This window comes from Trachinotus anak, unplaced genomic scaffold (genome assembly GCF_046630095.1).
Source record: "Trachinotus anak isolate AG129_WGS33_773 ecotype Australia unplaced genomic scaffold, CSIRO_AGI_Tana_v1 ptg000011l, whole genome shotgun sequence".
Lineage (NCBI taxonomy): Eukaryota > Metazoa > Chordata > Actinopteri > Carangiformes > Carangidae > Trachinotus > Trachinotus anak.
The window spans coordinates 31,193,885-31,218,250 of record NW_027273862.1 but is presented as its reverse complement, the minus strand read 5'-3'; the positions used below and the strand labels follow the sequence as shown (position 1 = coordinate 31,218,250).

The window sequence follows — 24,366 nt, the reverse complement described above, 5'->3', positions numbered from 1 at the left end:
ATGAGGTGACTGGGAACATGCTAGTTAGGTGGGAATACACAAGTCCACGCAGCTGCCATCAAAGTCCGCTGGGTTACCAACTGCCAACTAGGACATTAACTAGCTCAGTCACTAATCAGAAGAATAGTTGGGGGTTCAGTAAAAGTGGATGGTGCAGCCCAGATAACGTTAAAGCTTCTTTTACAACTCGTCTCCACAAAGGTCAGTGATGTGAAGACAGTTTGCAGCTGGTCAAGAGCACAAACATGAGTGTCAGTTTACCAGTTTACCAGTTTAACAGATCCACTGATCCACAGTGATTCTATTGAAATTAATGGATTCATGAAGCAGTTATCATCTGTTAGAATGTGACTTGTCAACATGAATGTTTTATCCACCAATGCGACAGTGTAAGAGTGATGTTAACTAAATTTAACAGTCCTCCAACTAGTCCTCCAACCAGTCCTCAAAAAACAGTCCTCTAACCACTCCACCAACCATGCCTCCAACCAGTCTTCCAACCATCCCTACAACCAGTCCTCGAACCATTCCTCCAACCAGTCCTCTAACTAGTCTTCCAACCATTCCTCCAACCAGTCTTCCAACCATTCCTCCAACCAGTCCTCTAACCAGTCTTCCAACCATTCTTCCAACCACTCCACCAACCAATCCCCTAATCAGTCCTCTAACCAGTCTTCCAACCATTCTTCCAACCACTCCACCAACCAATCCCCTAATCAGTCCTCCAACCAGTCCTCTAACCAGTCCTCCAACCAGTCCTCTAAGGAGGACTGCTCTAATTAGTCCTCGAGATAGTCTTCCAACCAGTCCTCCACCCAAACCAACCACAAACCCTCTGGTACGACCCACAGCAGTGCCTCCTGAAATAGTGCCCCTACGGTGGCATGTGTACTGGACCTTGGTTGTCAGGGTTACAATAATAAACAGATGGACTGTACTGAGAGCAGCGTACTGACCATCATTGCCATGGTTACTATAATACTGGTCATGGCTTGGTTAGGTTTATTCGGACTAAGTGTGATGTCAAAATGAGTATGTTGTGCGTTCCAACTGCATAGTGTGAATTTTGTGTATGAAAAAAATACCCAGATGTAAACTACATTAGCAAGACTTGCTCAGTATGTATCGTGAGCATACTGGACATACTCAAGTGCCCCATGATGCATTGTGGCTCTTCAAACCATGATGTAAGGCAGAGATGCGGAGGCTCCCGACACTAGCCATGAACACATCATGTACAAATGTGAATGTGCTCCTCTGGACCCAGGACGTTACCGAACACTGAAGCGGCCGGCTGCCCTCCCCAGATCTAGGATATAGACGTTATTCATCTGATTGTGCTGATGAATCTCTCACTGAACTAACTAAAAGTTGACATCTTGTTTCCTCAGCCCAGCATCCAGCTCTCAGCCTGGCATGTTGACATGGATCAGCGGAGCTCTGCCTCAACCTTTGCTCTCACCTAAACTGAGCCGGGCCAACTCCACCACCACGGTGAGGATCAAACTCTGACCTGGGATCAGGTTCTACAGATTCAGATTCATCCAGAGTTCTGGTCACAGTTTGGTTGTGGTTTTGATAATATGTTTCATTTTCTCATCACATGTTTACAGGAGGAGAATACAACCGCCAGGTAAATACAGTGTGTGTGTGTGTGTGTGTGTGTGTGTGTGTGTGTGTGTGTTAGAGAGAGAGAGAGACATATACTTCAAGCAGGACTGTCATTGTATCAATGATAAATGACTCATCAGTGACACTGTTTTTTCTCTACTCTGTGGACGACAGTAAACCAGAAGACGAGTAAGTAGCAATGACAGGAATTAATGCAAAATAGTGAGCTGCTTCATAAATCCAATAGCATGCATCCTGCCAAATAATGAGCTTCTTCATAATTCCATGAGCAGGCAGACTGCCAAATAATGAGCTGCTTTATAAATCCAGCAACAGACACACTGTGAAATACTGAGCTGCTTCATAAATCAACTGAAAGGCAGACTACCAAATAGTGAGCTGCTTCATATTTCCACCAGCAGTCAGACTGCCAATTAGTGAGCTGTTTTATAGACCCGTCAACACAGTCACTGCCAAATAGCTAAATGTTTCATGAACCCATCAACACACTCACTGCCAAATAGTGAGCTACTTCATAAATCAAGTAACAGGCAGACTGCCAAATAGTGAGATGCTTCATAAACCCATCAACACACTCACGGCCAAATAGTTAAATGTTTCATGAACCCATCAACATACTGGCTGCCAAATAGAGAGCTGCTTCAGAAATCTACCAAAAAGCAGACTGCCAAATAATGAGCTGCTTCATATTTCCACCAGCACTCACTGCCAAATAGTGAGCTGCTTCATAAATCCACCAACACGCAGACTGCTTCATATTCCTACCAGCAGTCAGACTGCCAAATAGTGAGCTACTTTATAAATCCAACAATTGACACATTTTCAAATAATGAGCTGCTTCATGAATCCACTAGCAGGCAGACTGCCAAATAATGAACTGCTTCATATTTCCACCAGCAGTCAGACTGCCAAATATGGAGCTGCTTCGTAATTCCACAAAAAGGCAGACTAATAAATAGTTAGCTGTTTTATAAACCCATCAACACACTCACTGCCAAATAGTGAGCTACTTCATAAATCAAGTAACAGGCAGACTGCCAAATAGTGAGATGCTTCATGAACCCATCAACACACTCACGGCCAAATACTTAAATGTTTCATGAACCCATCAAAATACTGGCTGCCAAATAGAGAGCTGCTTCATAAATCTACCAACAAGCAGACTGCCAAATAATGAGCTGCTTCATATTTCCACTAGCAGTCACTGCCAAATAGTGAGTTGCTTTATAAATCCACTAGCAGGTAGACTGCCAAAATGTGAGTCACTGCCAAATAGTGAGTTGCCTAATAAATACACTAGCAGGCAGACTGTCAAATAGAGAGCTGCTTCATAATTCCACAAACAGGCCGACTGCCAAATAGTGAGCCGTTTTATAAACCCATCAACACAGTCACTGCCAAATAGTGAGCTACTTCATAAATCCAGTAACAGGCAGACTGCCGAATAGTGAGATGCTTCATAATTCCATCAAAAGGCAAACTGCCAAATAGTGAGCTATTTTTTTAAACCCATCAACATAGTCACTGCCAAATAGTGAGTTGCTTTATAAATCCACTGACAGGCAGACTGCCAAATATTGAGCTACTTCATAATTCCACCAAAGGCAGACTGCCAAATAGTGATCTGCTTGAGGAATCCACTGACAGGCAGACTACCAAATAGTGAGATGCTTCATAATTCCACCAAAAGGCAGACTGCCAAATAGTGAGCTGTTTTATAAATCCATCAACACAGTCACTGCCAAATAGTGAGTTGCTTTATAAATCCATCAACACAGTCACTGCCAAATAGTGAGTTGCTTTATAAACCAACTAGCAGGCAGACTGCCAAATAGTGAGCCACTTCATAATTCCACCAAAGGCAGACTGCCAAATAGTGATCTGCTTGATGAATCCACTGACAGGCAGACTGCCAAATAGTGAGTTGCTTCATAAATCCACGAGCAGGCAGACTGCCAAATAGTGAGCTACTTCTTAATTCCACGAGCAGGCAGACTGCCAAATAGTGAGCTACTTCATAATTCCACCAAATGGCAAACTTCCAAATAGAAAGCTGCTTTATAAACCCATCAACACAGTCACTGCCAAATAGTGAGCTGCTTCATAAATCCAGTAACAGGCAGACTGCCAAATAGTGAGATGCTTCATAATTCCACCAAAAGGCAGACTGCCAAATAGTGAGCTGTTTTATAAATCCATCAACACAGTCACTGCCAAATAGTGAGTTGCTTTATAAACCAACTAGCAGGCAGACTGCCAAATAGTGAGATGCTTCGTGATTCCACAAACAGGCCGACTGCCAAATAGTGAGCCATTTTATAAACCCATCAACACAGTCACTGCCAAATATTGAGTTGCTTTACAAACCAACTAGCAGGCAGACTGCCAAATAGTGAGCTGCTTCATAAATCCACAAAAAGGCAGACTGCCAAATAGTGAGCTGTTTTATAAATCCATCAACACAGTCACTGCCAAATAGTGAGTTGCTTTATAAATCCATCAACACACTCACTTCCGAATATTTAATGTTTCATGAACCCATCAACAGACACACTGCCAAATATTGAGCTGCTTCATAATTCCACCAAAGGTAGACTGCCAAATAGTGAGCTGTTTTGTAAACCCATCAACACTGTCACTGCCAAATAGTGAGCTGCTTCATAATTCCACAAACAGGCAGACTGCCAAATAGTGAGTTGCCTTATAAATCCACGAGCAGGCAGACTGCCAAATAGTGAGATGCTTCATGATTCCACAAACAGGCCAACTGCCAAATAGTGAGCCGTTTTATAAACCCATCAACACAGTCACTGCCAAATAGTGAGTTGCTTTATGAACCAACTAGCAGGCAGACTGCCAAATAGTGAGATGCTTCATGATTCCACAAACAGGCCAACTGCCAAATAGTGAGCCGTTTTATAAACCCATCAACACAGTCACTGCCAAATAGTGAGTTGCTTTATAAACCAACGAGCAGGCAGACTGCCAAATAGTGAGCTACTTCATAATTCCACCAAAGGCAGACTGCCAAATAGTGATCTACTTGATGAATCCACTGACAGGCAGACTGCCAAATAGTGAAATGCTTCATGATTCCACAAACAAGCCGACTGCCAAATAGTGGGCCGTTTTATAAGTGAGCTACTTCATAATTCCACCAAATGGCAAACTTCCAAATAGTAAGCTGCTTTATAAACCCATCAACACAGTCACTGCCAAATAGTGAGTTGCTTTATAAACCAACTAGCAGGCAGACTGCCAAATAGTGAGATGCTTCATGATTCCACAAACATGCCGACTGCCAAATAGTGAGCCGTTTTATAAAACCATCAACACAGTCACTGCCCAATAGTGAGTTGCTTTATAAATCCACCAAAAGGCAGACTGTCAAATAGTGAGCTACTTCATAATTCCACCAAAGGCAGACTGCCAAATAGTGAGCTGCTTGATGAATCAGGCAGACTGCCAAATAGTGAGCTACTTCTTAATTCCACGAGCAGGCAGACTGCCAAATAGTTAGCTGTTTTATAAATCCATCAATGGACACACTGTCAAATACTGAGCTGCTTCATAAATCCACCAAAAGGCAGACTGCCAAATAGTGAGATGCTTCATAATTCCATCAAAAGGCAGACTGCCAAATAGTGAGCTATTTTTTTAAACCCATCACCACAGTCACTGCCAAATAGTGAGTTGCTTTATAAATCAACAAGCAGGCAGACTGCCAAATAGTGAGTCACTGCCAAATGGTGAGTTGCCTAATAAATCCACTAGCAGGCAGACTGTCAAATAGAGAGATGCTTCATAATTCCACAAACATGCCGACTGCCAAATAGTGAGCCGTTTTATAAACCTATCAACACAGTCACTGCCAAATAGTGAGTTGTTTTATAAATCAACGAGCAGGCAGACTGCCAAATAGTGAGCTGCTTTACAAATCTACTAAAAGGCAGACTGTAAAATAGTGAGCTGCTTTATAAACCCATCAACACACTCACTTCCGAATATTTAATGTTTCATGAACCCATCAACAGACACACTCCCAAATATTGAGCTGCTTCATAAATCCGCCAAAAGGCAGACTGCCAAATAGTGAGCTGTTTTATAAACCCATCAACACAGTCACTGCCAAATAGTGAGTTGCTTTATATATCCACGAGCACGCAGACTGCCAAATAGTGAGCTACTTATTAATTCCACCAAAAGACAGAATACCAAATACTGAGCTGCTTCATAAATCCACCAAAAGGCAGACTGCCAAATAGTGAGATGCTTCATAATTCCATCAAAAGGCAGACTGCCAAATAGTGAGCTATTTTTTTAAACCCATCACCACAGTCACTGCCAAATAGTGAGTTGCTTTATAAATCAACAAGCAGGCAGACTGCCAAATAGTGAGTCACTGCCAAATGGTGAGTTGCCTAATAAATCCACTAGCAGGCAGACTGTCAAATAGAGAGATGCTTCATAATTCCACAAACATGCCGACTGCCAAATAGTGAGCCGTTTTATAAACCTATCAACACAGTCACTGCCAAATAGTGAGTTGTTTTATAAATCAACGAGCAGGCAGACTGCCAAATAGTGAGCTACTTATTAATTCCACCAAAAGACAGAATACCAAATACTGAGCTGCTTCATAAATCCACAAAAAGGCAGACTGCCAAATAGTGAGCTGTTTTATAAATCCATCAATTCAATTCAATTCAATTCAATTTTATTTGTATAGCGCCAAATCATAATATACATTATCTCAAGGCACTTTACAGGGTAAGGTCAAGACCTTACTTTGTTACAGAGAAAAACCCAACAGTTCCCACAACGAGCAAGCGCTTGGCGACAGGGGGGAGGAAAAACTCCCTTTTAACAGGAAGAAACCTCCAACAGAACCGGGCTCAGGGTGGGCGGCCGTCTGCCTCGACCGGTTGGGTTTAGAAGATAGAAAGAGGGGGAGGGGGAGGAGAGGGGAGAGAAGAGAGAGAGAGAGAGAGAGAGACCAGGAACAGCTGTGTAGGTAATGGTGTTATCAATAATAATGATGACAGGTAACAGTGGTTAATAGTAAAGATGAGTAGCGGTGGATCTGGATCCTGCTGCTCCCGAGGCAGAGATACCTGCAGAATGAGGACAGAGAGAGGGAGAGAGAGGAGAAGCACAAACTACGGGAGAGAAAAGGAAACAAAGTTAATGGCATGAGGTCATCGAGAGAGAGAGGGGGAGAGAGACAGAAATAGGGAGAGAGCGCCCAGTGAATCATGGGAATCCCCCAGCAGTCTAGCTCTATAGCAGCATAACTAAGGGATGGGTCAGGACATACCCGAGCCAGCCCTAACTATAAGCTTTACTAAACAAGACAGTTTTAAGCCTGATCTTAAAGGTAGAGAGGGTGTCTGCCTCCCGAACCCACACTGGGAGCTGGTTCCACAGGAGAGGAGCCTGATAGCTGAAGGCTCTGCCCCCCATTCTACTCTTACAAACTCTGGGAACCACAAGTTGACCTGCATTTAGAGAGCGAAGTGTCCTATTGGGAAAATAGGGAACTATAAGCTCTCCAAGGTACGATGGTGCCTGACCATTAATGGCTTTGTAGGTGAGGAGGAGGATTTTAAATTCGATTCTGGATTTTACAGGAAGCCAATGCAGAGAGGCTAACACAGGAGAGATGTGATCTCGTTTCCTAGTTCCTGTCAGTACTCGTGCTGCCGCATTCTGGATCAATTGGAGGCTTTTTACTGAATTTTTGGGACATCCTGACAATAAAGAGTTACAGTAGTCCAGTCTTGAGGTAACAAATGCATGAACTAGTTTTTCAGCATCCTTTAGACATAGAATGGGTCTGATTTTAGCAATATTGCGCAGGTGGAAGAAGGCTGTCCTAGAGACTTGCTTTATATGTGAAGTAAAGGACAAGTCCTGGTCAAAAATGACACCAAGGTTTCTGACTGTAGCACTGGAGGCCAAGGTGATGTCATCCAGAGTCAGTATATTATCACATAGTGTATCTCTGAGGTGTTTTGGGCCAATTACAATAACTTCAGTTTTGTCTGAATTTAAGAGTAAGAAATTACTGGTCATCCAGATTTTTATGTCCTTAAGACAGACCTGAAGCTTGGCTACCTGGTTAGTCTCACCTGGCTTCATGGATAAGTACAGCTGGGTGTCATCTGCGTAACAATGAAAATTCATCTGGTGCCTCCTAATAATGTTTCCCAGAGGAAGCATATATAGACTGAAGAGTATTGGTCCTAGCACAGAACCTTGTGGAACTCCATGACTGACTTTAGTTATGATAGAGGAGTCATTATTAACATGAACAAACTGGAGTCTATCTGACAGATATGACTTAAACCAGCTTAGTGCGGTTCCTTTGATGCCGACCATATGTTCTAGTCTCTGTAATAAAATCTTATGATCGATGGTGTCAAATGCGGCACTAAGATCTAGCAGGACAAGTATAGAGACAAGTCCATTGTCTGAAGCTATGAGGAGATCATTGGTAACCTTAACCAGAGCAGTTTCTGTGCTATGATGGACTCTAAAACCTGACTGAAAATCTTCAAACAAACCATTCCTGTGCAAATAATCACATAACTGGTTTGCAACAACCTTCTCAAGGATTTTGGAAATAAAGGGGAGGTTGGATATAGGTCTATAATTGGCTAAAACATGAGGATCAAGAGTAGGCTTTTTAAGTAGAGGTTTAATTACTGCAACTTTAAAAGCCTGCGGTACATAACCAGTTGATAAAGATAAGTTAATCAGACTTAATATAGAGGTGTCAAGTAAAGGAAAAACTTCTTTGAACAACCTTGTTGGAACGGGGTCAAGAAGACAAGTTGATGGTTTAGATAAAGAAACTGTTGAAGTGAGCTCAGGGAGATGTACAGGAGAAAAACAGTCCAAATATAAGCCAGTTACAGTGGACTCTGAGGCTGCTGAACTGGACAGTACATCTGAGCCAGCTGTGGGGAGGAGATGGTGAATTTTTTCTCTAACAGAGACAATTTTATCTGTAAAGAAGCTCATGAAGTCATTACAACTGAGGGCTAAAGGAACAGATGGATCAACAGAGCTGTGGCTGTCTGTCAGCCTGGCTACAGTGCTGAACAGAAACCTGGGATTGTTCTTGTTTTCTTCTATCAATGATGAATAATAGGATGTTCTGGCTTTACGGAGGCTTTTTTTATACGCCACTAGGCTGTCTTTCCAAGCCTTTAGAGATTCTTCCAGGTTAGTAGAACGCCACTTCCTTTCTAGCTTCCTTGAATTTTGCTTTAAAGCTCGTGTTTCTGAGTTGTACCATGGAGCTAGCCTTCTCTGACTCACTACCTTCCTCCTCAGAGGGGCCACAGTATCTAGAGTTGCACGCAGTGAGGCTACAGTACTATCAACAAAATCATCAACCTGTGTGGATGTGAAGTTAAGAGAGCTGTTCCCTACTGCATTGATACATGGCAGTGGGCTCAGTACTGATGGGATCCTTTCTTTAAATTTGCTAATGGTATTGTCAGAGAGACACCTGCTGTAATAGATTTTTTCCCCAGATGCTGTGTAGTCCATGACTGAAAACTCAAATGTTAACAGAGAATGGTCAGATAAAAGAGGGTTTCTGGGAGAAACTGTTAAATATTCGATGTCAATCCCATAAGTCAGAACCAGATCAAGGGTATGGTTAAAAGAGTGAGTGGGTTCATTAACATGCTGAGAGAAGCCAATTGAGTCTAATAATGAATTAAATGCATGACTCAGGCTGTCACTTTCAACACAGTCACTGCCAAATAGTGAGTTGCTTTATAAACCAACTAGCAGGCCGACTGCCAAATATTGAGCCGTTTTATAAACCTATCAACACAGTCACTGCCAAATAGTGAGTTGCTTTATGAACCAACTAGCAGGCAGACTGCCAAATAGTGAGATGCTTCATGATTCCACAAACAGGCCAACTGCCAAATAGTGAGCCGTTTTATAAACCCATCAACACAGTCACTGCCAAATAGTGAGTTGCTTTATGAACCAACTAGCAGGCAGACTGCCAAATAGTGAGATGCTTCATGATTCCACAAACAGGCCAACTGCCAAATAGTGAGTTGCTTTATAAACCAACGAGCAGGCAGACTGCCAAATAGTGAGCTACTTCATAATTCCACCAAAGGCAGACTGCCAAATAGTGATCTACTTGATGAATCCACTGACAGGCAGACTGCCAAATAGTGAGATGCTTCATGATTCCACAAACAAGCCGACTGCCAAATAGTGGGCCGTTTTATAAATCCATCAGTACACTCACTGCCAAATAGTGAGTTGCTTTATAAATCCACGAGCAGGCAGACTGCCAAATAGTGAGCTACTTCTTAATTCCACAAGCAGGCAGACTGCCAAATAGTGAGATGCTTCATAATTCCACCAAATGGCAAACTTCCAAATAGTAAGCTGCTTTATAAACCCATCAACACAGTCACTGCCAAATAGTGAGCTGTTTTGTAAACCCATCAACACTGTCACTGCCAAATAGTGAGCTGCTTCATAATTCCACAAACAGGCAGACTGCCAAAAAGTGAGTTGCTTTGTAAATCCACGAGCAGGCAGACTGTCAAATAGTGAGCTACTTATTAATTCCACTAAAAGGCAGACTGCCATTAGTGAGATGCTTCATAATTCCACCAAAAGGCAGACTGCCAAATAGTGAGCTGCTTTATAAACCCATCAACACAGTCACTGTCAAATACTGAGCTTCTTCTTAAATCCAGTATCAGGCAGACTGTCAAATATTCAGCTGCTTCATAAATCCGCCAAAAGGCAGACTGCAAAATAGTGAGCTGCTTTATAAATCCACTGACAGGCAGACTGCCAAATACTGAGCTGTTTTTTAAACCCATCAACACAGTCACTGCTAAATAGTGAGTTGCTTTATGAAACCACTAGCAGGCAGACTTCCAAATAGTGAGCTACTTCATAATTCCACCAAAAGGCAGACTGCCAAATAGTGAGCTGCTTCAACACAGTCACTGCCAAATATTGAGCTTCTTCATAAATCCACTAGCAGGCAGACTTCCAAATAGTGAGCTACTTCATAATTCCACCAAAAGGCAGACTGCCAAATAGTGAGCTGCTTCAACACAGTCACTGCCAAATAGTGAGCTGCTTCATAATTCCACAAACAGGCAGACTGCCAAAAAGTGAGTTGCCTTATAAATCCACTAGCAGGCAGACTGTCAAATGGACAGTTGCTTCATATTTCTACAAACTGGCAGACTGCCAAATAGTGAGCTACTTCATAATTCCACCAAAAGGCAGAATGCCAAATACTGAGCTGCTTCATAAATCCACAAAAAGGCAGACTGGCAAATAGTGAGCTGCTTTATAAATCCAACAGTGGACACACTGTCAAATACTGAGCTGCTTCATAGTTCCACCAAAAGGCAGACTGCCAAATAGTGAGCTGCTTTATAAATCCACTGACAGGCAGACTGCCAAATAGTGAGGTGCTTCATAATTCCACCAAAAGGCAGAATGCCAAATACTGAGCTGCTTTATAAATCCACTGATAGGCAGACTACCAAATACTGAGTTGTTTTATAAACCCATCAATACAGTCACTGCCAAATAGTGAGTTGCTTCATAAATCCTCTAGCAGGCAGACTGCCAAATAGTGAGCTACTCCTTAATTCCACGAGCAGGCAGACTGCAAAATAGTGAGATGCTTCATAATTCCACCAAAAGGCAGACTGCTAAATACTGAGCTGCTTTATAAATCCACTGATAGGCAGACTGCCAAACACTGAGCTGCTTTATAAACCGATCAACACAGTCACTGTCAAATACTGAGCTTCTTCATAAATCCAGTAGCAGGCAGACTGCCAAATAGTGAGCCACTTCATAATTCCACCAAGAGGCAGACTGCCAAATAGTGAGCTGTTTTATAAATCCATCAGCACAGTCACTGCCAAATAGTGAGTTTCTTTATAAATCCACGAGCACGCAAACTGCCAAATAGTGAGCTACTTATTAATTCCACCAAAAGGCAGACTGCCAAAAAGTGAGCTGCTTCATAAATCCACAAAAAGGCAGACTGCCAAATAGTGAGCTGTTTTATAAACCCATCAACACAGTCACTGCCAAATAGTGAGTTGCTTTATAAACCAACTAGCAGGCAGACTGCCAAATAGTGAGATGCTTCATGATTCCACCAAAAGGCAGACTGCCAAATAGTGAGCTGCTTTACAAATCTAATAAAAGGCAGACTGCAAAATAGTGAGCTGCTTCATAAACCCATCAACACACTCACTTCCAAATATTTAATGTTTCATGAACCCATCAACAGACACACTGCCAAATATTGAGCTGCTTCATAAATCCGCCAAAAGGCAGACTGCCAAATAGTGAGCTGTTTTGTAAACCCATCAACACTGTCACTGCCAAATAGTGAGCTGCTTCATAATTCCACAAACAGGCAGACTGCCAAAAAGTGAGTTGCCTTATAAATCCACGAGCAGGCAGACTGTCAAATAGTGAGCTACTTATTAATTCAACTAAAAGTCAGACTGCCAAATAGTGAGTCACTGCCAAATGGTGAGTTGCTTAATAAATCCACTAGCAGGCAGACTGTCAAATAGAGAGCTGCTTCATAATTCCACAAACATGCCGACTGCCAAATAGTGAGCCGTTTTATAAACCCATCAACACAGTCACTGCCAAATAGTGATCTGCTTGATGAATCCACTGACAGGCAGACTGCCAAATAGTGAGATGCTTCATAAATCCACAAAAAGGCAGACTGCCAAATAGTGAGCTGTTTTATAAATCCATCAACACAGTCACTGCCAAATAGTGAGTTGCTTTATAAACCAACTAGCAGGCAGACTGCCAAATAGTGAGATGCTTCGTGATTCCACAAACAGGCCGACTGCCAAATAGTGAGCCATTTTATAAACCCATCAACACAGTCACTGCCAAATATTGAGTTGCTTTACAAACCAACTAGCAGGCAGACTGCCAAATAGTGAGCTGCTTCATAAATCCACAAAAAGGCAGACTGCCAAATAGTGAGCTGTTTTATAAATCCATCAACACAGTCACTGCCAAATAGTGAGTTGCTTTATAAACCAACTAGCAGGCAGACTGCCAAATAGTGAGATGCTTCATGATTCCACCAAAAGGCAGACTGCCAAATAGTGAGCTGTTTTATAAATCCATCAGCACAGTCACTGCCAAATAGTGAAATGCTTCATGATTCCACAAACAAGCCGACTGCCAAATAGTGGGCCGTTTTATAAATCCATCAGTACACTCACTGCCAAATAGTGAGTTGCTTTATAAATCAACAAGCAGGCAGACTGCCAAATAGTGAGTCACTGCCAAATGGTGAGTTGCCTAATAAATCCACTAGCAGGCAGACTGTCAAATAGAGAGATGCTTCATAATTCCACAAACATGCCGACTGCCAAATAGTGAGCCGTTTTATAAACCTATCAACACAGTCACTGCCAAATAGTGAGTTTTTTTATAAATCAACGAGCAGGCAGACTGCCAAATAGTGAGCTACTTCATAATTCCACTAAAAGGCAGACTGCCAAATAGTGAGCTGCTTTACAAATCTACTAAAAGGCAGACTGCAAAATAGTGAGCTGCTTTATAAACCCATCAACACACTCACTTCCGAATATTTAATGTTTCATGAACCCATCAACAGACACACTGCCAAATATTGAGCTGCTTCATAAATCCGCCAAAAGGCAGACTGCCAAATAGTGAGCTGTTTTGTAAACCCATCAACACAGTCACTGCCAAATAGTGAGTTGCTTTATAAACCAACTAGCAGGCAGACTTCCAAATAGTGAGCTACTTCATAATTCCACCAAATGGCAAACTTCCAAATAGTAAGCTGCTTTATAAACCCATCAACACAGTCACTGCCAAATAGTGAGTTGCTTTATAAACCAACTAGCAGGCAGACTGCCAAATAGTGAGATGCTTCATGATTCCACAAACATGCCGACTGCCAAATAGTGAGCCGTTTTATAAAACCATCAACACAGTCACTGCCCAATAGTGAGTTGCTTTATAAATCCACCAAAAGGTAGACTGTCAAATAGTGAGCTACTTCATAATTCCACCAAAGGCAGACTGCCAAATAGTGAGCTGCTTGATGAATCAGGCAGACTGCCAAATAGTGAGCTACTTCTTAATTCCACGAGCAGGCAGACTGCCAAATAGTTAGCTGTTTTATAAATCCATCAATGGACACACTGTCAAATACTGAGCTGCTTCATAAATCCACCAAAAGGCAGACTGCCAAATAGTGAGATGCTTCATAATTCCATCAAAAGGCAGACTGCCAAATAGTGAGCTATTTTTTTAAACCCATCACCACAGTCACTGCCAAATAGTGAGTTGCTTTATAAATCAACAAGCAGGCAGACTGCCAAATAGTGAGTCACTGCCAAATGGTGAGTTGCCTAATAAATCCACTAGCAGGCAGACTGTCAAATAGAGAGATGCTTCATAATTCCACAAACATGCCGACTGCCAAATAGTGAGCCGTTTTATAAACCTATCAACACAGTCACTGCCAAATAGTGAGTTGTTTTATAAATCAACGAGCAGGCAGACTGCCAAATAGTGAGCTGCTTTACAAATCTACTAAAAGGCAGACTGTAAAATAGTGAGCTGCTTTATAAACCCATCAACACACTCACTTCCGAATATTTAATGTTTCATGAACCCATCAACAGACACACTCCCAAATATTGAGCTGCTTCATAAATCCGCCAAAAGGCAGACTGCCAAATAGTGAGCTGTTTTATAAACCCATCAACACAGTCACTGCCAAATAGTGAGTTGCTTTATATATCCACGAGCACGCAGACTGCCAAATAGTGAGCTACTTATTAATTCCACCAAAAGACAGAATACCAAATACTGAGCTGCTTCATAAATCCACAAAAAGGCAGACTGCCAAATAGTGAGCTGTTTTATAAATCCATCAATTCAATTCAATTCAATTCAATTTTATTTGTATAGCGCCAAATCATAATATACATTATCTCAAGGCACTTTACAGGGTAAGGTCAAGACCTTACTTTGTTACAGAGAAAAACCCAACAGTTCCCACAACGAGCAAGCGCTTGGCGACAGGGGGGAGGAAAAACTCCCTTTTAACAGGAAGAAACCTCCAACAGAACCGGGCTCAGGGTGGGCGGCCGTCTGCCTCGACCGGTTGGGTTTAGGAGAAGATAGAAAGAGGGGGAGGGGGAGGAGAGGGGAGAGAAGAGAGAGAGAGAGAGAGAGAGAGAGACCAGGAACAGCTGTGTAGGTAATGGTGTTATCAATAATAATGATGACAGGTAACAGTGGTTAATAGTAAAGATGAGTAGCGGTGGATCTGGATCCTGCTGCTCCCGAGGCAGAGATACCTGCAGAATGAGGACAGAGAGAGGGAGAGAGAGGAGAAGCACAAACTACAGGAGAGAAAAGGAAACAAAGTTAATGGCATGAGGTCATCGAGAGAGAGAGGGGGAGAGAGACAGAAATAGGGAGAGAGCGCCCAGTGAATCATGGGAATCCCCCAGCAGTCTAGCTCTATAGCAGCATAACTAAGGGTTGGGTCAGGACATACCTGAGCCAGCCCTAACTATAAGCTTTACTAAACAAGACAGTTTTAAGCCTGATCTTAAAGGTAGAGAGGGTGTCTGCCTCCCGAACCCACACTGGGAGCTGGTTCCACAGGAGAGGAGCCTGATAGCTGAAGGCTCTGCCCCCCATTCTACTCTTACAAACTCTGGGAACCACAAGTTGACCTGCATTTAGAGAGCGAAGTGTCCTATTGGGAAAATAGGGAACTATAAGCTCTCCAAGGTACGATGGTGCCTGACCATTAATGGCTTTGTAGGTGAGGAGGAGGATTTTAAATTCGATTCTGGATTTTACAGGAAGCCAATGCAGAGAGGCTAACACAGGAGAGATGTGATCTCGTTTCCTAGTTCCTGTCAGTACTCGTGCTGCCGCATTCTGGATCAATTGGAGGCTTTTTACTGAATTTTTGGGACATCCTGACAATAAAGAGTTACAGTAGTCCAGTCTTGAGGTAACAAATGCATGAACTAGTTTTTCAGCATCCTTTAGACATAGAATGGGTCTGATTTTAGCAATATTGCGCAGGTGGAAGAAGGCTGTCCTAGAGACTTGCTTTATATGTGAAGTAAAGGACAAGTCCTGGTCAAAAATGACACCAAGGTTTCTGACTGTAGCACTGGAGGCCAAGGTAATGTCATCCAGAGTCAGTATATTATCACATAGTGTATCTCTGAGGTGTTTTGGGCCAATTACAATAACTTCAGTTTTGTCTGAATTTAAGAGTAAGAAATTACTGGTCATCCAGATTTTTATGTCCTTAAGACAGACCTGAAGCTTGGCTGCCTGGTTAGTCTCACCTGGCTTCATGGATAAGTACAGCTGGGTGTCATCTGCGTAACAATGAAAATTCATCTGGTGCCTCCTAATAATGTTTCCCAGAGGAAGCATATATAGACTGAAGAGCATTGGTCCTAGCACAGAACCTTGTGGAACTCCATGACTGACTTTAGTTATGATAGAGGAGTCATTATTAACATGAACAAACTGGAGTCTATCTGACAGATATGACTTAAACCAGCTTAGTGCGGTTCCTTTGATGCCGACCATATGTTCTAGTCTCTGTAATAAAATCTTATGATCGATGGTGTCAAATGCGGCACTAAGATCTAGCAGGACAAGTATAGAGACAAGTCCATTGTCTGAAGCTATGAGGAGATCATTGGTAACCTTAACCAGAGCAGTTTCTGTGCTATGATGGACTCTAAAACCTGACTGAAAATCTTCAAACAAACCATTCCTGTGCAAATAATCACATAACTGGTTTGCAACGACCTTCTCAAGGATTTTGGAAATAAAGGGGAGGTTGGATATAGGTCTATAATTGGCTAAAACATGAGGATCAAGAGTAGGCTTTTTAAGTAGAGGTTTAATTACTGCAACTTTAAAAGCCTGCGGTACATAACCAGTTGATAAAGATAAGTTAATCAGACTTAATATAGAGGTGTCAAGTAAAGGAAAAACCTCTTTGAACAACCTTGTTGGAACGGGGTCAAGAAGACAAGTCGATGGTTTAGATGACGAAACTGTTGAAGCGAGCTCAGAGAGATGTACAGGAGAAAAACAGTCCAAATATAAGCCAGTTACAGTGGACTCTGAGGCTGCTGAACTGGACAGTACATCTGAGCCAGCTGTGGGGAGGAGATGGTGAATTTTTTCTCTAACAGAGACAATTTTATCTGTAAAGAAGCTCATGAAGTCATTACAACTGAGGGCTAAAGGAACAGATGGGTTAACAGAGCTGTGGCTGTCTGTCAGCCTGGCTACAGTGCTGAACAGAAACCTGGGATTGTTCTTGTTTTCTTCTATCAATGATGAATAATAGGATGTTCTGGCTTTACGGAGGCTTTTTTTATACGCCACTAGGCTGTCTTTCCAAGCCTTTAGAGATTCTTCCAGGTTAGTAGAACGCCACTTCCTTTCTAGCTTCCTTGAATTTTGCTTTAGAGCTCGTGTTTCTGAGTTGTACCATGGAGCTAGCCTTCTCTGACTCACTACCTTCCTCCTCAGAGGGGCCACAGTATCTAGAGTTGCACGCAGTGAGGCTACAGTACTATCAACAAAATCATCAACCTGTGTGGATGTGAAGTTAAGAGAGCTGTTCCCTACTGCATTGATACATGGCAGTGGGCTCAGTACTGATGGGATCCTTTCTTTAAATTTGCTAATGGTATTGTCAGAGAGACACCTGCTGTAATAGATTTTTTCCCCAGATGCTGTGTAGTCCATGACTGAAAACTCAAATGTTAACAGAGAATGGTCAGATAAAAGAGGGTTTCTGGGAGAAACTGTTAAATATTCGATGTCAATCCCATAAGTCAGAACCAGATCAAGGGTATGGTTAAAAGAGTGAGTGGGTTCATTAACATGCTGAGAGAAGCCAATTGAGTCTAATAATGAATTAAATGCATGACTCAGGCTGTCACTTTCAACACAGTCACTGCCAAATAGTGAGTTGCTTTATAAACCAACTAGCAGGCCGACTGCCAAATATTGAGCCGTTTTATAAACCCATCAACACAGTCACTGCCAAATAGTGAGTTGCTTTATGAACCAACTAGCAGGCAGACTGCCAAATAGTGAGATGCTTCATGATTCCACAAACAGGCCAACTGCCAAATAGTGAGCCGTTTTATAAACCCATCAACACAGTCACTGCCAAATAGTGAGTTGCTTTATGAACCAACTAGCAGGCAGACTGCCAAATAGTGAGATGCTTCATGATTCCACAAACAGGCCAACTGCCAAATAGTGAGTTGCTTTATAAACCAACGAGCAGGCAGACTGCCAAATAGTGAGCTACTTCATAATTCCACCAAAGGCAGACTGCCAAATAGTGATCTACTTGATGAATCCACTGACAGGCAGACTGCCAAATAGTGAGATGCTTCATGATTCCACAAACAAGCCGACTGCCAAATAGTGGGCCGTTTTATAAATCCATCAGTACACTCACTGCCAAATAGTGAGTTGCTTTATAAATCCACGAGCAGGCAGACTGCCAAATAGTGAGCTACTTCTTAATTCCACAAGCAGGCAGACTGCCAAATAGTGAGATGCTTCATAATTCCACCAAATGGCAAACTTCCAAATAGTAAGCTGCTTTATAAACCCATCAACACAGTCACTGCCAAATAGTGAGCTGTTTTGTAAACCCATCAACACTGTCACTGCCAAATAGTGAGCTGCTTCATAATTCCACAAACAGGCAGACTGCCAAAAAGTGAGTTGCTTTGTAAATCCACGAGCAGGCAGACTGTCAAATAGTGAGCTACTTATTAATTCCACTAAAAGGCAGACTGCCATTAGTGAGATGCTTCATAATTCCACCAAAAGGCAGACTGCCAAATAGTGAGCTGCTTTATAAACCCATCAACACAGTCACTGTCAAATACTGAGCTTCTTCTTAAATCCAGTATCAGGCAGACTGTCAAATATTCAGCTGCTTCATAAATCCGCCAAAAGGCAGACTGCAAAATAGTGAGCTGCTTTATAAATCCACTGACAGGCAGACTGCCAAATACTGAGCTGTTTTTTAAACCCATCAACACAGTCACTGCTAAATAGTGAGTTGCTTTATGAAACCACTAGCAGGCAGACTTCCAAATAGTGAGCTACTTCATAATTCCACCAAAAGGCAGACTGCCAAATAGTGAGCTGCTTCAACACAGTCACTGCCAAATATTGAGCTTCTTCATAAATCCAGTAGCAGGCACACTGCCAAATAGTGAGTTGCTTCATAAATCCGCCAAAAGGCAGACTGCCAAATAGTGGGCTGTTTTGTAAACCCATCAATTCAGTCACTGCCAAATAGTGAGCTGCTTCATAATTCCACAAACAGGCAGACTGCCAAAAAGTGAGTTGCCTTATAAATCCACTAGCAGGCAGACTGTCAAATGGACAGTTGCTTCATATTTCTACAAACTGGCAGACTGCCAAATAGTGAGCTGTTTTATAAATCCACCAAAAGGCAGAATGCCAAATACTGAGCTGCTTCATAAATCCACAAAAAGGCAGACTGGCAAATAGTGAGCTGCTTTATAAATCCAACAGTGGACACACTGTCAAATACTGAGCTGCTTCATAGTTCCACCAAAAGGCAGACTGCCAAATAGTGAGCTGCTTTATAAATCCACTGACAGGCAGACTGCCAAATAGTGAGGTGCTTCATAATTCCACCAAAAGGCAGAATGCCAAATACTGAGCTGCTTTATAAATCCACTGATAGGCAGACTACCAAATACTGAGTTGTTTTATAAACCCATCAATACAGTCACTGCCAAATAGTGAGTTGCTTCATAAATCCACTAGCAGGCAGACTGCCAAATAGTGAGCTACTCCTTAATTCCACGAGCAGGCAGACTGCAAAATAGTGAGATGCTTCATAATTCCACCAAAAGGCAGACTGCTAAATACTGAGCTGCTTTATAAATCCACTGATAGGCAGACTGCCAAACACTGAGCTGCTTTATAAACCGATCAACACAGTCACTGTCAAATACTGAGCTTCTTCATAAATCCAGTAGCAGGCAGACTGCCAAATAGTGAGCCACTTCATAATTCCACCAAAAGGCAGACTGCCAAATAGTGAGCTGTTTTAAAAACCCATCAACACAGTCACTGTCAAATACTGAGCTTCTTCATAAATCCTTCATAAAGTAGCAGGCAGACTGCCAAATAGTGAGCTGCTTTATAACCCACTGACAGGCAGACTGCCAAATACTGAGCTGCTTCATAAATCCGCCAAAAGGCAGACTGCAAAATAGTGAGCTGCTTTATAAATCCACTGACAGGCAGACTGCCAAATACTGAGCTGTTTTTTAAACCCATCAACACAGTCACTGCTAAATAGTGAGTTGCTTTATGAAACCACTAGCAGGCAGACTTCCAAATAGTGAGCTACTTCATAATTCCACCAAAAGGCAGACTGCCAAATAGTGAGCTGCTTCAACACAGTCACTGCCAAATATTGAGCTTCTTCATAAATCCAGTAGCAGGCACACTGCCAAATAGTGAGTTGCTTCATAAATCCGCCAAAAGGCAGACTGCCAAATAGTGGGCTGTTTTGTAAACCCATCAATTCAGTCACTGCCAAATAGTGAGCTGCTTCATAATTCCACAAACAGGCAGACTGCCAAAAAGTGAGTTGCCTTATAAATCCACTAGCAGGCAGACTGTCAAATGGACAGTTGCTTCATATTTCTACAAACTGGCAGACTGCCAAATAGTGAGCTGTTTTATAAATCCACCAAAAGGCAGAATGCCAAATACTGAGCTGCTTCATAAATCCACAAAAAGGCAGACTGGCAAATAGTGAGCTGCTTTATAAATCCAACAGTGGACACACTGTCAAATACTGAGCTGCTTCATAGTTCCACCAAAAGGCAGAATGCCAAATACTGAGCTGCTTTATAAATCCACTGATAGGCAGACTACCAAATACTGAGTTGTTTTATAAACCCATCAATACAGTCACTGCCAAATAGTGAGTTGCTTCATAAATCCACTAGCAGGCAGACTGCCAAATAGTGAGCTACTCCTTAATTCCACGAGCAGGCAGACTGCAAAATAGTGAGATGCTTCATAATTCCACCAAAAGGCAGACTGCTAAATACTGAGCTGCTTTATAAATCCACTGATAGGCAGACTGCCAAACACTGAGCTGCTTTATAAACCGATCAACACAGTCACTGTCAAATACTGAGCTTCTTCATAAATCCAGTAGCAGGCAGACTGCCAAATAGTGAGCTGTTTTAAAAACCCATCAACACAGTCACTGTCAAATACTGAGCTTCTTCATAAATCCTTCATAAAGTAGCAGGCAGACTGCCAAATAGTGAGCTGCTTTATAACCCACTGACAGGCAGACTGCCAAATACTGAGCTGCTTCATAAATCCACCAAATAGGCAGATTGCCAAATAGTGAGATGCTTCATAATTCCACCAAAAGACAGATTGCCAAATACTGAGCTGCTTTATAAACCCATCAACACAGTCACTGTCAAATACTGAGCTTCGTCTTAAATCCACCAGCAGGCAGACTGCCAAATAATGAGATGCTTCATAATTCCACCAAAAGGCAGACTGCAAAATAGTGAGCTGTTTGATAAAGCCATCAACACACTCCCTACCGAATATTTAATGTTTCACGAACTCATCAACAGACACACTGCCAAATAGTCAGCTACTTCATAAATCCACCAGAAGGCAGAATGCCAAATAGTGAGCTGCTTTATAAATCCACTAAAAGGTAGACTGTCAAATATTGAGATGCTTCATAATTCCACCAAAAGGCAGAATCCCAAATAGTGAGCTGCTTTATAAACTCACTGACAGGCAGACTGCCAAATAGTGAGCTGCTTTATAAATCCACGAAAAGGCAGACTGCAAAATAGTGAGCTCTTCTCTAAATCCAACAATGGACACACTGTGAAATATTGAGATGCTTCATAATTCCACCAAAAGGCAGAATGCAAAATAGTGAGCTGCTTTATAAACTCACTGACAGGCAGCCTGCCAAATAGTGAGCTGTTTTATAAATCCAACAACGGACACACTGTGAAATGCTGAGCTACTTCATAAATCCACCAGCAGGCAGAATGCCAAATAGTGAGCTGTTCTATAAACCCATCAACACACTCATTGCCAAATAGTGAGCTGCTTCATAATTCCGCCAACATGCAGCCTGCCAAATAGTGAGCTGTTTTTTAAACCCATCAACACATTCGCTGCCAAATAGTGAACTGTTTTATAAATCCATCAACACTCTCAGTGCCAAATAGTGAGCTGCTTTATAAATCCACTGGCAGGCAGACTATCAAATGATGAGCTGCTTAATAATTCCACCAACTGGCAGACTGCCAAATAGTGAGTTGTTTTATAAACCCATCAATACACTCACTGCCAAATAGTGAGCTGCTTCATCTTTCCACCAGCAGGCAGCTGCCAATTAGTGAGCTACTTTTATATACCCATCAACTGGTAGACTTCCAAATAGTGATCTGACATCTATCATAAAAAACGTAATCTAATTCATATTTTTATAAATCAAATCAATGAAACTGAATAAGGATCGTCCTGTCTTGTCTAAACCTTGGAAGCCTCTCTCCGCACTGCTCTCTAAATCTAAAATCATGGAATTGGTCAACTGGTCTCTCAACGCAATTGACAGGATCTTCTCGACGAGAAGCCCGGGTTCGGGGGAACCTGTCTGCCCTGGCGGAACATACGCCGCTGGTTACATGAGGGACTCCTGGGAGCAGTGGAGGGTCGTGTGCCTGGCGAGTCTTTCCGTTGAGGACATCGAAGATCTCTACATATTCGGAACTGTGATATCAGGCTTTCTGCTGATTGGATTAGGCATTGCCCTGGTGTATCGGAAAATTCAGAAGACGGTGACAGCAGTCCAAATCCCCACGCTGCCCGACATAATTGATGGAGTGAGTAAAGCTGTAAGCACTCAGACTGTGATTGTGAACCGCAACTTGGGAACCACCTTGGAAGGAGCTGTTAATGCTCAGACTGTGGTCATAAATCGCAACATGGGTCACATCTTGGAGAAGCTTGCAGCTTTGAAAAGGAGAATGGATGGAGATGACCAGAATGGACTAACAGAGTAAGCCGTGTCTATTGAAATACGACTGCTCGCCCTAACCCAAACAATCATAATCTAATCTGCGTTCCGGCCCCCGCAGCACCAGCCTTGGCCAAGGCCGGTGCTGGAACAACTCCCCCACGAGATCGCTGCAGTGAGACGCTTCTACTCCTACCCCCCCCCCCCCCCCCCTCCTCCACGGACACCTGTGGATTGTTGACTCCGTCCAGGAACCGATCAAGGATGTCTCCATGGCAACTTGCTGTGTTATCGCGATGACACCCTGCGAACTGAGGCACTGATTGTGAACTAGATGAAGCGACTCTCCAGGCCTATGCACACACACACATTCACGGACACCTCTTACATGTACATATGCAACTCACAACCCAACCCCATCCCACGCCTTCGCCGCTTCCTCCCATTCAGCGCGGCGGGCGGGGTCCGATAGCTGCGCCTTAAATGGCAGCGGCTGCGGCTGGCTGCCTGTCTGCACTGGAATCACCTCCTCCCCCCTTTACCCCCTCCCCTGGAGCAAATTGTCTTGAGTCACTGTGTTGTAAGACGTGTTTGTTTATATATGCCTATGTTGCTGAGGTTTTTTTCCCGAATCCCACACTGTACCCCCCCCCCCTCCCCCTCCCCCCAGGAGTATAGTTTGGGTTCTGTTATTTTTTTCTCCTCTCCTCTCCACTTGTTTTTTCCCCATTCCTCCTTTTTAAATGGCGCCGCAGATGGCTGCCTCGGTGTTTTGGTGCGCTCTGCACCATTCACCAGAACAAATTCCTTGTACGTGAAAACATACTTGGCAATAAACCTGATTCTGATTCTGATTCTGATTCTGATTCAGGATACATTTAATTTATCAAACATTAAATGACATGTAGCTGTCGTCAGGTAAAGTCTGTGCTTCCCCCGTGAACTTCATCTAAACTAAGAAAAAGAAATGTTGTTGCCTTCAGAGGTTTTATCAGCGTTTTTTCCAAAAATGTCAAATGTGTTCATGTTTTCTTTATTTTCATGTGAGAAACAGGTAATGAATTAAAAACCATCAGTACACATCACAATGCATAACCTCTCACCTGTCAGAAAATTTCCCATATCAAACCCAGCACAGCAGTGAAGCTCCAGACTGCTGCTGTTCTCCTGGATCTGCAGCGCCCCCCTGGTGTTCAGAGCCTGACCACTGGTGATCTTTCCCCACAGGAAAGGGGTGATTGCTTGGATCGCTCAGGGCCTGGAGAAAGTTGTTCCTCAGCCTCAGGCTGAGCTGAAGAGCAAAGAGTCACCACCAGCTGAGCCGCCCACTGAGGTACAACAGTTTCTTCAGGACATCCTGAAGTGGATTAACACTGTGCTTTCAGTAGATGATCAGTGGGTGATTGCTGTCAACACTCTTCATAAAAAAGCTGAAACAAGATGCTTTAATTATTGAGGCATATTATTCTTCCTCAGAGGTATTTATAGATACTGCCCTCCTGCAGACACCATGGTGTTCATTTTGACTCATC

At 42.7% G+C, this 24,366-nt stretch overlaps 1 protein-coding gene across 4 annotated transcripts in view; it reads left to right on the top strand.

Annotated features, from left to right (window-relative positions):
- Positions 1–24,366, top strand: part of cngb1a (cyclic nucleotide gated channel subunit beta 1a) — a 47,284-nt gene that overhangs the window by 2,529 nt on the left and 20,389 nt on the right. For all 4 annotated transcript variants that reach the window (XM_071489942.1, XM_071489941.1, XM_071489939.1 and 1 more), the window contains 4 exons: positions 1,392–1,494; positions 1,614–1,633; positions 1,786–1,800; positions 24,062–24,167. In XM_071489942.1, coding sequence (XP_071346043.1) covers positions 1,392–1,494; positions 1,614–1,633; positions 1,786–1,800; positions 24,062–24,167 — 244 coding nt within the window. The remainder of the gene's footprint in view (positions 1–1,391; positions 1,495–1,613; positions 1,634–1,785; positions 1,801–24,061; positions 24,168–24,366) is intronic.